Source organism: Mus caroli, unplaced genomic scaffold (assembly GCF_978045245.1).
Source record: "Mus caroli unplaced genomic scaffold, Mus_caroli_1 scaffold_11, whole genome shotgun sequence".
Classification (NCBI taxonomy): domain Eukaryota; kingdom Metazoa; phylum Chordata; class Mammalia; order Rodentia; family Muridae; genus Mus; species Mus caroli.
Window position 1 is genome coordinate 120299460 of NW_028227266.1, and position 16885 is coordinate 120316344.

The following is a 16885-nucleotide window of genomic DNA, read 5'->3' on the forward strand; positions in this document are numbered from 1 at the left end:
GCGGCTGGGAGGATGGCCCTGCTTCTGTATCTGCTGACTCTACACAGGAAGAAGCACTGCTGTGGTGAGGTCAGGACTGTGAAACACTGCTGTGTGATGGTTGTGCTCACAGGCATCTACTGTGCCTCTAGTATTCAGGATGTGGGTGGGAAGGTGGATGGATGGATGATGGATGGATGGGTGGGAGAGTGGAATGAAGGTTGGAAGGAATAATGGATGGAGGGACAGGTGGAAGAATGGATGGATTGAATGGAGGATGGAAGGAAGAAATAATGGATGGATGAAAGGAAGGATGGATAAATGGCTGGCTGGCTGGATAGATGACTGTATGGATAGATGGCTGGCTGGCTGGCTGGCTGGCTGGCTGGCTGGCTGGATGAATGGTTGGATGGATGAGTGGATGGATGGATGGATGGATGGATGGAAGGAAGGATGGATGGATGAAGGATAATGGATGGAAAGGTAGAAGGGAGGAAAGATAGATGGATGAAAAGAAGGGTAGATGGATGGAATGATGAATAGAAGGAAGGAAGGAAGGGTGGATCAATAAATTAAATGCAGCCTAGATTCTAGGGGAGGGGATAGCTTAAGCAATTGGATGCCTTGGTTGAATGGTAACCGGGTCAGCTCTAGAGTGAATGACTGAGAGAAGAGGGTAAAAGACTTGGAAGAAGAAGGCTTGAGAAGTCAGTTTCCCTCCCTAGATAGTAGGCACTCAACAGGAGGCGCTACTATGGGGAGGACTTTGCAGTCAGCACGCAGAGTTCTAAGCTTAAAATACTAGTCTCTGTGGACTCATAATAGTTTTCATGTTTATGGGGTACAGTGTCACAGTTCAATACATGTATATACCGTACAGTGACCCAGTCACGCCGCCTGGATTATGTGCCATTTATCTCATGGTGTTGGGATCCTTCAAAACCCTCAGTATTAGTTATTTGGAAATGTTTACTTAGTGGCCATCAGTCACAGTGGCTGTATGTCCTGGCTGGGGTTTTATGTTAATTTGATATAGCTAAAATCATCTGAGAGGATGACTAACCTCAATTAACGAAATGCCTCCATAGGATTGGGCTGTAGACAGGCCTGTAGAGTGTTTTCTCAATTAGTGATTATTTGGGGACGGGTTCATTGTGGGTGGGGCCAGCCCTGGGCCGGTGGTCCTGGGGTCTATAAGAAAGCAGGCTGAACAAGCCTGGGGAAGCAAGCCAGTAAGCAGCACCCTCCATGGCCTCTGCACCAGCTCCTGCCTTGCTTGAGTTCCTGCCCTCACTGCTTTTGATGATGAACGGTTACATGGAACTGTGAATGAAATAAACACTTTCCTCCCAGCTTGCTTTTGGTTGTGACATTTCATCACAGTGGCAATAACCCTAATGGAGACACCAAACTTGGCTATACAGTGTTCTAAGATATATGTTTGGTACCTACCTGTGCCACTCTGCCCATCAGACAGCTCCCACCTCAGAAATTCTATGTCTTGAGAGTAGGATTCAAATTAGAAAAGACCCCTGCTGGATATGTCCTTGCCTGGATTTTGCATGCTGCAGACTGGTGACAAGGGGTAGGTCTCAAGCTTATCTCTTGGAAGTGACAGCCAGGGTAGGTTCTCACTCAGTCTTCTTCTCTCCAGACGTGTGCAACAGCACCAACCTTCCAGAAGTTGAGATCATTAGCCTGCTGGAGGAACAGCTGCCCCATTACAAGCTAAGAGCGGACACCATCTATGGTTACGACCACGATGACTGGCTGCATACGCCCCTCATCTCCCCAGATGCCAACATCGACCTCACAACTGAGCAGATCGAGGAGACGCTGAAATACTTCCGTAAGTAGCTGGCGCCCTCTGTGGGCACAGCAGTGCAATGCCAAGTCCTGTGTTGTGGGCCCGCCATCTGTGGAGCAGCAGCCAAGAGGGATGTGATCTTCGGGGTTAACCATGTTAGGGGTCTTCTTGGTCTAGATGAGTAGTGGGGACCAAGCATTTTCATTTGAAACATGCAGAATAACTTCAAATTATTCTCATGTCTCTTCTTTTTTGGTTTAAATAATGACTTGTATTTATTGTGTATTATTTTATATGTGTGATCGCCTGCCTGTAAGTATGCGCATCCTGTTGCATGCAGTGCCTGAGACGACCAGAGAGGGCGATAGATGCTCTAGAACTGGGAGTTACAGATGGTTGTGAGCCACGGTATGGGTGCTGGGAATTGAACCCACTTCTTCTATAAGAGCAATTAATTTCTTAACTGCTGAGCCTTCTCTCCAGCCCCATCATTTCCCTTATACATCCCCATTGAGAGTGAATCTGTTTGCATTTAAAAAACAAAGATTGCAAGGAAATCTAGGCAGCTTCTGTCAGTGTAGACAGCAAAGCCTGACTATGGAAGCTGGTTAAGCTGGAATTCCAGGAGCCAAATCCTTGCTGCAGTATAGAGTTATACCTCGAGGTGGCAGAGCTGCTTCCTGTCGGGTGAGCTTATGCCTGGAGGCGAGGAGTGAGGTGGGGAGGGCGATCGAGTGAAGAGTGCTGTGTGCTGTGTGCTGACGTGTACTGCTGACAGGAGAATGATTTAAACATTAATATTTACTGTTGCTAATGTTTACTCAAATGCCAGTTGCTTTTCATTCCTTCTTCCTTTCTCCTTCTCTTTTATTCTTTCAATGCTGGGATTTGAACCCAGGGTCTTGTACATGTTAGGCGTTAGGCAACTATTCTAACCGTTTGCAAAGGATTCAGTCCTTAAAAGGATGCTTCTTAATTTTTTTTTTTTTTTTGGACAGAGTCTCACTAGGTAGCTTGGAATTTTCTATGTAGTCTCGACTGGCTTCAGATTCATGCTGATCCTCCTGCCTCAGCCTCCCAAATGCTGAGATTACAGGAGGGGTACCACCACACCAGGCAGTACATGTTGCTTTATTTTTTTCCACAGTAAGACTGAATCCAGAGGCTCCAACATGCTAGGCAAGTGCTCTGCCGCGGAGTGACCTCCATCCCTGGAGTTCTGTTCTTTAGAAATTCACCTGTTCTGGGTCTGGAGAGATGGTTGAGCAGTTAAGAGAGATTGCTGCTTTTCTAGGAGAGCTGAGTTCAGTTCCCAGCACCCACACTGGGCAGCTCACATCCATCTGTAACTCCAGTGTTGGGGAATCTGATGCCCCCTTCTGGCACTTGTGGGCACTGCACTCATGCACATGCCTAAGACCAGATGTACACATATATCCATAATTTAAAAAAAACCTTAAGACAAAATTAATATACTCTCAGTCAATACATATCTGTGTATTTTTCATTTGCATATTCATGTCATCACACTACCCCTTTTAAAGATATTCCTGCTTCTCTGACAGTAACAGAAGAAGGTTAGGGTTAGGGTTAGGCTTAGGGTTAGTGGTTAGGGTTAGGGTTAGTGGTTAGGGTTAGGGTTAGTGTTAGGGTTAGGGTTAGTGTTAGGGTTAGTGGTTAGGGTTAGTGGTTAGGGTTAGGGTTAGTGGTTAGGGTTAGTGGTTAGGGTTAGGGTTAGTGGTTAGGGTTAGTGGTTAGGGTTAGGGTTAGTGGTTTGGGATTAGTGGTTAGTGTTAGTGTTAGGGTTAGGGTTAGTGGTTAGGGTTAGGGTTAGTGGTTAGGGTTAGTGGTTAGGGTTAGGGTTAGTGGTTAGGGTTAGGGTTAGTAGTTAGGGTTAGTGGTTAGTGTTAGGGTTAGTGTTTAGGGTTAGTGTTAGGGTTAGTGGTTTGGGTTAGGGTTAGTGGTTAGGGTTAGTGTTAGGGTTAGGGTTAGTGGTTAGGGTTAGGGTTAGTGGTTAAGGTTAGTGGTTAGGGTTAGGGTTAGTGGTTAGGGTTAGTGGTTAGGGTTAGTGGTTAGGGTTAGGGTTAGGGTTAGTGGTTAGGGTTAGTGGTTAGGGTTAGGGTTAGGGTCACTGAGAACCAGCTTGTGGTACATTCTTGAACCTTCTGCAGTTAGAAACCAGTTCACTAGCATAAACCAGTCTTTCCAATTTCTGAGATCATTTATAATAAAGCAAATTGCAGCTATAAGCTGGTGCTTTAGAGTGTGTGCAAGGCAATTCTCAGGTTCTCTGTATTAGATACGAGTAAGAAGGAATTCTGTTTGACCTGTTGAGTGTATCTTCCACGGGCTTTCCTGATAGCCCGTGTCAATAAGAACGAAAATAGAATAATCCAGGTCTAGAGTATCTGGCGTGCCTCATAGTGGGTCAGAAGTTCTTGGTGAGTCAGTTTTGTTTAGCCAGGGTATCTGTACCAGCGAGGAGTGAGTATGGGATTGTGCATGGAAAGCCAAGTCACTTACCACGTAGGTTCCGTATTTTTCTCTTGTGGATGTAAGTCCACAGTATACTTTGAAACAATCAGTTGTAAAAAAGTCTGTCATGCAACTTGTTCTTCTATTGGAGCCTCGCTGTTGTCTCTGCCGTGGGAGGCTCCTGGTTCCTTCTCACAAGCATCGATTGGCCATGGACCTGCGCATGCGTAGTGTAATTGGTGTGGTGGTCACCGCAGCATCAGACCATTTTATAGGATGGCCACAGAAGTGACTCATTGAATCCCTATAAAACATCTACAGGCAGGCAAGGCCCACCAGTGCCCAGTTCCTAAGGTCTCTTTATCAGGAGACTCAAGCAGAGATTCGTCATTTGTTTTCAGTTATGCATGTAAGAAAATGCAAAGGAAGCCCTGTTAGAATCACAGGTGGGTACCACAGAGTAAACTACAAGAGCTGGAATGAGCTTAAGGTTGGGTGCATCCAAGTCTTTTTGTGTATTATTTCCTTCTGTGGATTCTGTGCTTAGAGCTGGGTGGCTCTTTATTAATGTCTATTAATTGGAGCCGGAGAGATGGCTCAGCAGTTACGAACCCTGACTTCTCTTGCAGAGGACCCGAGCTCAGGCCTCAGCAGCCACATCAGGTGCTCCACAGGTGCTCCACAGGTGCTCCACAGGTGCTCCACAGGTGCGAGTGGACGCTCTCTTCTGGACTCTGGGAGCACTGCACTCGCACGTGCACACACCCACACACACACAAACACATAGAATTTTTTAAAAAGAAGAACTTAAGTATCTGCTAATTGAACAATCAGGTATTCACTTTGAAATTAAAGATTTACAGTGAAGTTCTGTGACACAGCCCACCCAAATGGTCAGTCAGGAAAATGTAAGAGTTTTACGAATTTAGTTATTTCCCTTAACTTCCAACAGAGATGTCACATTGTCTTCTGTGGACCGGAACTTGAGGCTGGATGTCAGCTGCAGGGCATGCAACTTTGTTACCAGTGGAGATCAGAGATGCCTGGGTGCTGCACACCCACAGCAGTGGCTACACACTGTCAAACCTGCCTCTGCCCATCACTGGGAGCAGCGTTGCTACGGCACTGTGGACCTTTTTTTTTTTTTTGGAAAGATCTTCATTAATCAGCTCTTACATCAGCAGATTTGGTTTTCCTTAGGTTTTCAGAACTGCACAACACAGCTGTAGGTGTTTGAGGGCTAGAAGTGCAGGTGATGTGGAGAGAGCAACCTAGGGCCCTGCTCTGTGCCAGGTGTCCTGGGTTTTTATTTATTTATTTTTTTATTTGTTTGTTTATTCTCAAGACAGGGTTTCACTATGTAACCCTGGCTGGCCTAGAACTCAGAGAGATCCATCTGCCTCTGCCTTCTGAGTCTGGGGATTGAAGTGTGCACCACTGTGCCTGGTCCTACTACTTATTTATGTATTTTTTTGTGTGTGTGTGTTTTATATGTGTGCTCATATATGTATGTATATGTAGAGGCCAGAGGATGGCATTGTCTTCTATCCATCACCAATGTATGTTTGTTGGTGTTTTGTTGTTGTTGTTTCTGAGATAGGGTCTCACTATCTATCCCTGACTGGCCTCGAAAGCAGAGCTTCACCTGCCTCTAAAGTGCTAGCATTAGAGGTGTTCTCCACCGTGCTGGCTCACCTTACGTTTTGAGACAGGCTCTCTCAGTGGACTTGGAGATCAGTGACTCAGCTTGACTGGCTGGTCAGGAGCCCCTAGGAACCAGAGTTGGGATCGCAGGGGCACGCCAGCATACCTGGCTCCTTTAGTGTATACCAGGGATAGATCTCCAGATCTTCGTGTCTGCACAGCAGGCAGGTTATCCACTGTGCTGTCATCCCTGCCCTGGTTGGGTTTTGTGTATGTGTTTACATATCTGTAACCCGGGAGACACATGACTCAGTAGAGTGAATCACCAGTGCCAGGCCACTGTGGGTGGCTTAGAAGACATTGTCCACTGCTTCCCTTCTAGGTCCGCTGTGGGCATTGTGTAGGGCAGTGCCCACTGTGACTGGTGGAGTTGGGGATACAGGGCTCCCTAAGATGAGAAACCAGAAGGGGTAAAACCAGGGTAGGTACATCCTGGCCACCGTGTTTGGGGGTAAGACCCCCCCCCCCCGCCTTTCCCCCCCAGCCCCCCACCCCTCGGTGGACAGCCAGGCTCTGCCCCTGAACCTGGCCCTCAGCTGCCTGGCTGATGAGAGGGAACACTTCCCTATCTGCTTTTTTTGAGTCAGACCTCCTTCCACATCACCCTTTCCAGAGTCACCTCATTCATTCAGAGAATTCATTTCCATGGCTCACAGAGTATGTGCTGCACTACCTGAAACGGCTTCCTGCTCTGTGACATCCAGCTGCCTCATGTGGTCTGATGGTGACCGGTGTGCAGTAGACCAGTCATGTGACACTCAGCGCACACCAAGCTGCAAGGTCACCATGTTTGTTCTTAGGTGACCATGCTCCAGTTGGTCCTTCTTCCCCGGCCTTTTATGGTTGACACAAATTGATCCAAGAAGGAATTCTCTGTGTCACACCCAGATCTGCTGACCACCACACCTCAGAGGTCATCTGGGAAAGAGCAGGCCCCGAAGCAAACAGGTTTTGGAATGTCACCCCAGCCTTTGCTTTTGGTGTGCAGTAATCCAGCCAGCCAGTATGTGCAGGATCAGGCAGGCATGGCGTTCCTTTCAGCACCAGAGTTCTTGCCTGAGATTTACTAAGCAGGTGGACACATCTCTATTGTTTTGATCTTCTTCACATCCTAGCCCAGGACTGTGGCATGTGCAGGCTCGTGCTGAGGGCAGGAGGACAGTGACCTCCCCTCTGGGACTTCATTCTTTCCTCTGTGAGGGTTCCCACCCCGACACCTTGACTGGACTGCCATGCTCTTTCAGTAGGGATTACCTTGGAGCAGGTCCTGTCAGCTTCAACTCTCCAGACAGAGGTACGGGCAGCACCTGGCCCTGTGTTGGCTGGTTGTGGGAACACACGGTCTGCTGTGCCCTTCCATTCCAGCCCTGCACCCCCTCCCCGCAGCTGATCTCACATACTGAGGAGCCTCTGTATCGAGAGAGCTCTTACTGGGGAGGGTACGAGGATGCTGGGTAAGTATGAAGAGCCTTATTCAAGGTATTCCCATTGAGAGCTTAGTCTATTGTGCAGTTAAACTATCTGCAGCAGTGGCCCCTCCCTCTCCTTTTCTTGTCTTCCCCCCTCTTTTTCCTCCCCCTTTGTCTCCTCCTCCTCCTCTCCCTTCTTCCTCCCCCTTTGCCTCCTCCTCCTCTCCCCTCTTCTTCGTCCACATGCTCCTCGTCACCCACCATCCATCTCTCCTCTCACACCGGCTCTGCCTCTTCAGAACCTGTCTGCTCCTTGAACTCACCGTAGTGTAAGCTGGCCTTTAACTATGGTCTTCCCACCTCCACTCCAGCTGGGCTGGGAATCCAGGCCTGTGCCGCCATGCCTGGCTTAAGCATCTTTTTTTTCCGCATCTCCAGACAGGCTCTTACCTTTTGAAAAAGCTGAAGGTGATTTGTTTGTTTGTTTAGCACATTGCTTGATAAAAATCTAGGCTTTCTTCCTCTTCCTTGTCCTCTTCCTCTTCCCCCACCACCAGACCCTCATGCTTCCGGGTATCAGACCCAGCAGCATAACATATGTAAGCAGTTTGCCCCGCAGCCACTAGATTTGGAGTTTTCAGAAGTCTTACAAGTCTTACAAGAATCTTTCCTTTACTGTTGTTTGTACAGCTGACCAACCGTTACCTAGGAGGGGATGCTCAGAGAGGGGTCAGTCGTTTTAGGATGTGTGTGAGTGTGTACAGTTAACCAAGAGTGTGTGTGCGCGCACAGGAGTGCGTTCTCACAAATGTACACACGCACGCACCCGCACACGTGCGCACACAGACCTTGGTGGCGGCGGCAGCGGCAGGGGGGTGGGGGTGGGGACAGGGCGGGGGTGGTCAGTGAAGAGGCCTTGCAAACTCCTCCCATTAGCAAAGCCCCTTCCATGTTTCTCCATATTAGCTGGCTCAGATGTCTGTGGGAATTGGAAGTGAGCGCAGTGTGGCCAGGCTGTGTCATACTCCACGACTGAGCCACTGAAGTCGCGGCAGCCACACCCAGCTGCAGGTCTAGGCACTGGTGCTGGAGGAGTGGAGTGGCCTCTCAGGGAGGGGCATGTGAGAGAAAGCGCCTGGCTGCCCTTGGACCCCCGGGCAGGGATTCTGGGGCGTAGCACATGCTCGAGGTCCCATGTCGTCGGTCATCTGGCATCTTTCACCGTTTTTTGATCAAACCAGATTTCAACATTATCTTTTTCTGCTCATGAACAACACGGCCGGCAAGCTGTTCTGTACAGATTGTTTTCTTCTCGTGTTAATTCAGCAAGTTTGAGACAGAACTGGACCTAGCTCAGCCAGGAAACTGACATGACAGCTCAGCTCTCACTTGCGATCCCCACGGGCTGCCGCTGTTTGGCAGGGTTTGTGCGGGAGCAGAATTAGGGGACTTTTGAGCCCGTGGTTCTGAAGTGGTGGTGTTATCTGTGTGCCCTGCTGGTCACGAGCCTGAGATTCCCCCCTCCCCACCGCCTCCCCCCCCTCTGCAGACCTTCTGTGCTGGCAGGTGGTGACCTCAGACCCTCTCAGGCTTCTTACTGATGCCAAGATACATCTTCTTCCTGCCCTTCCAGAGAGGCGGTTGATACTGATGGCAGCTGCCACCGACCCAGGCACTGGGCTTTGCCCTCTCTTTGCTTGCAGGTCCTCTTATGAATGGCGGCTTCCACCCTTCCCTCCCCTGGTGGCGGGGCTGCCTGTGCCTGGAGTGAGAAGGGACAGTTGGCATCAAGCTGTTCCTTGCAGACTGCCTGCTGTCATGAGCTCTCACTGGCTGGCACTGACAGTCTCAGCAGCGAAGATTGGAAAGAGAAAGCTGGAACGTCAGGCAGAGTGATGGCACGCCTGCTCTCTAGCCAGGCCCGCCCTCCCTTCTGCCTCCAGCCTTGTGGGAAAAGGTGGTGGTACTTTGCAAGGGCTGGGAATGTGTTTCAGAGAGGGAGGGCTGCAGCAGGGCTCCTGTTTAAGCGTGTTTCCTCTCTGTGCACGTGTGTGTTTATGTGTGCATTTATATACATGTTCTCTTTGTGTTGCTACACCTGCGTGTGTGGTGGGGAGCTAAGATGATTTCAGCCATCCTTCCTCAGGCTCTGTTCATATTTTTGTTTGAGACTTGGTCTCTCACTGGCCTGGAACTCACCATATGTACTAGACTGGCTGAGCAGCGAGCCCTAGGGACCTGCCTACTTCCTTCTCCCCAGGACTAGGTGACAAGTGCAGGCCACCATACATGGCTTATAAAATGATTTCATGTGTTTGGCTGTTATACTTACTTGTATGTATGTCTGTGCACTGGGCATACTTGGCACCCGTAGAGGCCAGAAGAGGTCATCAGAGCCCCTGGAACTGGACTTACAGACAATTGTGAGCCACCATTTTTAACTGCATGGAATTGAACCCAGGTCCTCTGGGAGCCTTTCTCCAACCCACTCACCCTACTTTTTAAGCACAGGTTCTGGGGATCAAATGTGGGTCCTTGTACTTGCTCAGTAAGGATCTCACAGCCTGAGCTATCACCCCAGCTCTCCCGCCTCTCAGGAGTCTTTTAGCTGTTAAGGACGTTGCTGTTCCCTAGTAGTTAGTTACCTAGTTACCTTAGCTCTCCAGTGCTCTGAGCAGCTGGCCACACATCGGTGACCTGGGTTCAGTTCCGGTTCTGAAGGTCAGGAGTCCAGAGTCCAGGGGTCCATGTTTGCTCCTTCGGGGCGCTCTGAGGGAGACCTTGGGGCTCACTGTTCCCGTGACTCCTGGATTTGGGGACATGCTCCACTCTACCCTACAGTGACTTGCCACTTTCTCCTTAAGGAGGCTTTGACCCCCTTTAATTTAGGGTGACACCACCTTGAACGTTTAATTTAGGCCCATAGCTTCCGGTGGCGAATCTTTTTTTTTTTTTTTTCTTTTAAATTACATTTTCTCTTTCTGGGTAGGGGTGTGTGTGTGCTACCTGCAGGAACCAGCTCTCTCCCTCCACCATGTGTGTCCCACTGATTGAACTCGGCTGCCAGGCTAAGAGGCTTTTACTCACTGAGCTGTCTTGCTGGCCCAGGAGGTAAATCTTCAGACGGATCTTCAACCCTCAACCTGTGTTCCCTGAAGTGACAGGGTTTGCACCTAGATCCCAACCTCAAGATACCCCATCCTGGAATCCACATACAACAAGGTCTGCCAGTGTCTTGCTGCGACTGTTAACAGGGTCTACTGCACTTTGACCTCAAGAATTCACCCCCTCTCCCCCCAAGGTAGGGCATTCTGCTCTCCTCTGGAGCCTTGGGTAGTCTATCATTTTGCCCTGGGTCTGACCCTCCTCCTGTCTGGGTGTGATTTATACCCACAATTCCAAGCTTTTCTGTTCTTGGTACCTGTGTGCAATCCACATCCGGCTGATGTAGTCATAGCCACCCTGCACAGAGACACATCGAACAATGCCTCCAGAAGGTTGGGTGGCAGGAACAGAGCAGTGAGGCACACCTACCCAACTTCCTAAGGCAGATTAAAATAGCTCCGTTAGTCTCTGCCCTGTGTGTGAGAGCTGGCACGTTCCCTGCCTGCCTTGCTTTGGATATTCACTGTGGCGTCATGGCTTTCGAACACACCACCTGTTCCTTTTAGGTATAATTAACTGTATTTTCGGTACAATGCTTAAATTGTCACAACTCAGTTCAGCTCTAAGCTGGCTTTTTGTCCATCTTTTCATCTGAGACCATTGGGAGTGGCTTTTGCGTCCTCAGAACCTGGACTTGTCTACTGTCATGGTTCCTCCATGCTCCGGATTCTGCAGGGACCCTGTGTGTTCTCTGATCCCAGCATGGGTACTGAAGGGCCATACACTGCGTTGCTATAGGAGAGAGGCATCCTTGCCAGGCCTCGCCCCCCTCAACCCCCGCTCCCACTTTTCTTTTTTTCTCTTTCTCTCTGAGCTCTCTCTCTTTCTGTGCTCTCCCACTGTGTGTCTGTTTGTGTGTCTGTGTGTGTGTCTATGTGTATGTGTGTGTCTGTGTATGCACTTGTGTGTGATGTGGCATGTGCACGAATGTTAACAAGTGTGTGCACATATGATAGATGCACATGCATACATGTGAAGGCCAGAAGTTGACACTGGCTGTCATCCTGGATCAGTCTTCACTTAATACTGAGTCAGGGACTTTCACTGAATCGGGAGCTCACCTGCTCGGCTAGTCTTGCTCTAAGGATCTAGAGTCTTTCTCTGCCTTCAGGGTGCTGGTTTTAGAGGTGGGCCGATGCCTGGCTTTTAGCTGTGTGCTGGGAACCCAAACTCTGGTCCTCATTTTTATACCACAGGTACCTTACGTAACAGGTCGATCTCCCAGCCCCTTGTTCCCAGTTTCCTAAACATTAAAATGATTTGGAATTGGTGCACACTGCGGTCAGAGCGGCCTTGCTTTGCTGTCCGGCAGTTTTTGCTGGCCACAGCTAGTCCGCCACATCCTCTCTGCTGTTACTGAGATCCGTGTGTTTGGCAGTGTGTGCTTCTGAATGGTGTGTCTTCCTCAACTTTCTAATCATAGCTGGGGTTCTGCACTCTGATTGCTCATGCTGGGTCATTCCTTTTTTTTTATAGAGGTAGTAATGAGGATGCTTGAAACTAGTATTTCTTGCTAACTTGCCTTACCTTAAACTCATGCCAAACAGAACACCCATCACCCCGAGCAAGCGCCGCCCCATCTCTGTAACAGGTATTGGTATCTCCTCCACTTAGCAGATAACACCGTTATGTCTGAGACAATGACCAAGTGCTTGAACCCAACCTCCAGCTGACTCCGCAAGCCCAGGCTCTTCTCTGTGAAATAGCACTGTGTTCACCCTCCTGTTAGCTTTCGCTTGTGTATGTGATGGGGCTTAGATAAAATATGGATGCAATCCGTACACTATGAGACAAGTGTGCCCAGCCACAGGGAAAGGACGTGAGCCTTCTTGGAGATTTCTCAGTTGCTCTAAGGAGTTCCCTTTACTTGTTGTTTTATTTTTTTAGTTACTTGTGTGCATGGGCCGATGTCTGGAAGTTTTACCCTTTTTCTCTGCCTTATTTTGGGAAACAGGGTCCCCCAAAGATATTAAAATATACATTTACAATTTCAGAATTTTCATGCAAAAGCATTTCTTGTTGTTGTGGGAAAACGTTTTTGATGGTCAATTTTGGAGGTCAGAGGATGGAGCTACTTGGCATCTAGTACCTTAAGGTCAGAGTGCTGCAGAATGTTCTGGAGTGCCAAAGACAGTCTTCCAGAAAGAATTCTCTGAGTGCCAAGGGGATGGGGGGGGGGAGGGAGCAGAGAGGGAATATGTTTCTGGGCTGGAGTTTAAACCTACAGTAAGTCTAAAACGATCTGTCCCTTGTCCAGTGTTTCAGTTTTATAATGAAACATTTTAAGCCTGCCAAATGCTTAGAATTAAGCCCACTTAAAATTCACTGTTTTGTTTGTTTGTTTGCTTGCTTGCTTGCTTGCTTTAATGGATTCCGTGTGCTTTTGTAAGGACTTTCAAAGCCCCAGTCTTTAACTCCATCACCAGGGGCATCTACCTCTTCGATAGCTGTTCTTGATCACCCACCTAAGGGACAGTAAATTCAATGACACTATATGACACGGGGCCCTTTAGGTTGACATTCCCCTCAATTCCTATGTTGCTACTTTTTGAGAAGTTTGAATAAAGACACAAGCATAAATAGTACAGGAAGCCGGGCGTGGTGGTGGCAGGCGGATTTCTGAGTTCGAGGCCAGCCTGGTCTACAGAGTGAGTTCCAGGACAGCCAGGGCTATACAGAGAAACCCTGTCTCGAAAAACAAAAAAAAAAAAAAACAAAAAACAAACAAACAAACAAACAAAAACACAAACCAAATAAATAGTACAGGATGTAAGTGAAAATGTTTTCGTTTTTCTGGGTCATTCATTCAGTCTCCTTTAAGTGGTGATTTTAAAAAATTAGGAAGCGCCGTTAAATGTCTTAAGTTAAGGAAAGAAAACCAAATAAACAATCATTTGCAAACTTTAAAAGGTCACCCTCTTTTAGCTGCAGGAGGGAAAAAAAACATTCTGAAGTGGCCCAGGCAGAGGCTCAGGAACCAGGCTTTTCACCTGAGAGAGGGGGTGGTGCCTCTAAGCCACGCCCACATCCGTCCATCTCCTTGAATGGCACCTCTGCTCCCAGCATCCTTGGAAGACATTTCCTTCATCTCTGTGTCATTTTTTTTTTTTTTCAGAGCTGGTCAGTTTCTATGGCAACAGTTAGATTGAAAGCTGAGCAGTGATCAGGGGGCGAGGCTTGAGCGAGCCAGCGGGTGGTGGTGTGTGGCTCTGACGTCACCCTTCGGGCGTCTGGATAGGATGATTCCAGCTACTCCCTTTCAGGGCTGCTGTCCAGTGAGCTTCATCAGCCGGGCCTGCGGGGTCTCTCAGTGCCCTGCAAACAGCCTTCCTTTCCTCTGCCTCTACTCCCCCACCCCTCCGCCTCTGTAGAGTCTTCCTTTCCTCTGCCCCCTCGCCCATCCTGGCTCCAGACTATCATTAAGAATGCAGAGCCAAATTCTGCAGTGTTTGGGGATGCTCTTCTGCCGGGTGTTCTGGAAGGGCCGGGAGGCATGGCAGCGTTTGACTTGACAATTCATGGCGCCGTGAAGTCCGTTCCTTCCTCTGCAAGAATCCTGACTATGCAGAAATTCACCGACACGGACTATTATGAACTGGATTGGTATTATGAAGAATGCTCAGACGGTAATTAAGGCCTCTTCGGGAGAGCTGGATGAGCGGTGACATTGTATCTCAGGGGATGTATGTGTGTGTGTGGGGGGGGGGGTACAGTCCTCCCCGGGGAGATGGGAGCACAGGAACTGGCATCACCAGAAGGCACGGCAAGCATGACAGAGGGGATGGCAGGTGGGCAGGGCTCTTGACAGAGGGTGACTCTTGTCGTGCATAGTCATTTGTTTAGAATGGGAGATAGATGGCTTTTGGTATGCTGGGTTCTGGGCTTGCAAGCATGGGACTTCTTCTGTAGGACTGAATCTTGTGTGTGTGTGTGTGTTTCCCTGTGTTCTGCTCAGGGTACTAGAGGCTGGAAGCCTGTGTTCAGGAGTCAGCAGTTGGAAGGTCTAGAAGAATCTGTCCTTTCCAGAGCTCAGACCTTGGGGCTAGGGTCTCGAGGAGCCTGGGGAAGGCAGAAACAGCCTCCCCAGCAGCGGGTGATTCAAGTGAATTTTGCTGGCTGCGTTCAGCACAGATGGGTCCCGGGTGAGGATGGATGGGACACAGAGAGAATATACCATTCTGGGACCATCAAGGTTTGTAAGGAGGGTGTGGCTCACTTGAGAGGATGCTGCTTGGTGGCTGGGGTGTGTGGCTGGACAGGTGTCAACAGGTTTCAAGTACAGGGTGGACAGTGTTGAGAGGAATTCTGGGAGGGATTGCCAAGGAAGGGCTGTGTTGGGAGGTACCGTTGTGGGTCGTAGTCCTCTGCTGTCCTTAGTTGTTCTCTGCAAATGACCCTTAAATCACCAGCTTTTACCAGAAAAAGGAGACAATTAAATTAACGTCCACTTTAGAAGTGTGTTCTTCAGTGGCGAAGTCCTCTCAGCTCTCCTCAAGCTCGTTAATGGTGAGGTGAGTGCTTATTAATTGACTCCGAAGTTTCTGATTGCTTCAGGTGTGACTACGTTTGAACATCTGGGTGATGTAACAGGCCGGAGGCTGGCCTAGTTAGTAGAGAGCCGTGGGACTATCTCCTTGTCTTCAAACATTTGGCTGCAACAGGGTGGCCAAGAGGTTTTCTTGGGACACGCTCTTAAAAGGCATAGAGAAACTTTACCCTGGCCCCTGGCAGTATGTAGTGCTGGCACGTGGGTCTGTCTGATCTTCAGAGATTCTGGGTGACAAGGAGAGTGGGGTGTAGAGTTGAGGGGAAGGGTGGATGAAGTCTTTTTCTGGCTAAATAATGTTTTGAATCAAGTTTCCATCCTGCTACGATGCTTGGGTTCTGCTTTTCGGAAGCCACTGTTGACCCCTTCTGGCCTCCTTGGTGACTGGATGCTCTATGACACTATTCATTTCATCCCCCGTGTCTCATTGGCTTAGAGAGCTTGGGTGACAGTGGGTGACTTGGGCATGTCCCTGAGCCATCCTAGAGGTTGGGGAGCAGGGCGTAGTGTCTGGACCCCATGTGCTGTCTGATTCTCAGTGAAGCCCGTGGCTCAGTGCGTGTCTGGAGAGGCACAGGAGGTCTGTTCTTATCTGGCATCCACTAGGATGCTCTTACTTCACAGTCTCAGAGGAGTCACTTGGCTCTAGGCATCCTGATGGGTCCTTTCCAAGAGCAAGGGAAATAGAAGAGGGGATGGCTCATTGCCCCAGGATTGATTGCCAGTTGATATTGACTGCCTTTGCCATCTGAGGACGTGGAGAGCAAGATCTTCAACCTTTGTACCTTTGGTCCTGGGACAAGTGGCGGGTTCTAAATCCCACTGAAGATAGCAAAATAGGATAACAGGATCTGGGACCTAGAAAATGACCTGTTTAGGTACCCCACAAATGCTGGTTTCCAGTCCCCAGTTTTCTTCCTTCTTCTTGTATGTGTATGACGTCAAAGGGCAGCTTTGTGGAACTGGTTCTCCTTCCACCATGGTGTAGCTCCTGCCGATCGAGTTCAGGTTGCCAGGCTTGCGTAGTGAGTACTGTGTCCTTACTGAGCCGCCTCCCCCTCCTCTGCAGTTTCTAACTACATGGGTTCTAACCCCCCTGGAAATCACATTTACTTGGCTTAGATGGATCTTTCAAACAGCAGATCATTAGATACTTGCCTTTTCTGGCGTTATCAGTTGGCCTTTGAATCAATACTGAGGGAAGCTTAAAGGAACTTTCCATGATAATAGCAAAGGGTGAGTCAAGTGTTTTGAAATCTACGAAGTCATCATTTATGCCAGAGGTTCTGACTCTTTGAGATGGTCAGTTGCACTAAAGATGGGAATGTGCAACTCAGGGCAGTGAGGACAGACACCCCCTCCTCCACTTCCCTATCCCCACCCCACATCCCAGTCTCGACAAGGTGCTGTTAGGAACCCGGTGTGTTTCCTCCTGATCTCTGACTACTAGGAGAGCCTCCCCTGGTGTGAGTTACTGGGTCCATTTCCCACCTCAGTTTCAGATGTGCTGGCCTTGCTCGATCACGTAAGACATTAAAGGGTGTGGGGAGGGTCTCAGGGTAGGAGCTCATCATAAGAGTCAGAGGAGGCTCATTGTTCAGGGCCTTAGAGTAATTTGCAGCCCCCATCAACACAGTGCACACAGCATTGTGAGTCTTTGCAGAATGCATCCCCGCGTACCCAGATTTCACAGTCTAAACTCTGAGCTAAGCAGTGTTAGTTACTTTCATTGGGTAAAGTTTTGTTAGTAGCTCCTTTTTTTTTTTTTTTTTTTTTTTTTTAATTTTTGACAGATTCTCT

At 48.9% G+C, this 16885-nt stretch overlaps 1 protein-coding gene across 8 annotated transcripts in view; it reads left to right on the forward strand.

Moving 5' to 3' along the window:
- Trak1 (trafficking kinesin protein 1) overlaps positions 1-16885 on the forward strand; it is a 106336-nt gene that overhangs the window by 26843 nt on the left and 62608 nt on the right. For 5 of the 8 annotated variants that reach the window (XM_085828195.1, XM_085828192.1, XM_021171939.3 and 2 more), the window contains exon 2: positions 1634-1828. Coding sequence is in view for 6 of the 8 variants with exons in the window: in XM_085828192.1 (XP_085684318.1) it covers positions 1634-1828 (195 nt within the window). In the remaining 2 variants the exon portion in view is untranslated. Of the gene's footprint in view, positions 1-1633; positions 1829-13802; positions 14166-16885 lie in introns of those variants that run through there. The other 3 variants (XM_029481570.2, XM_029481571.2, XM_085828193.1) reach the window with 2 other exon arrangements.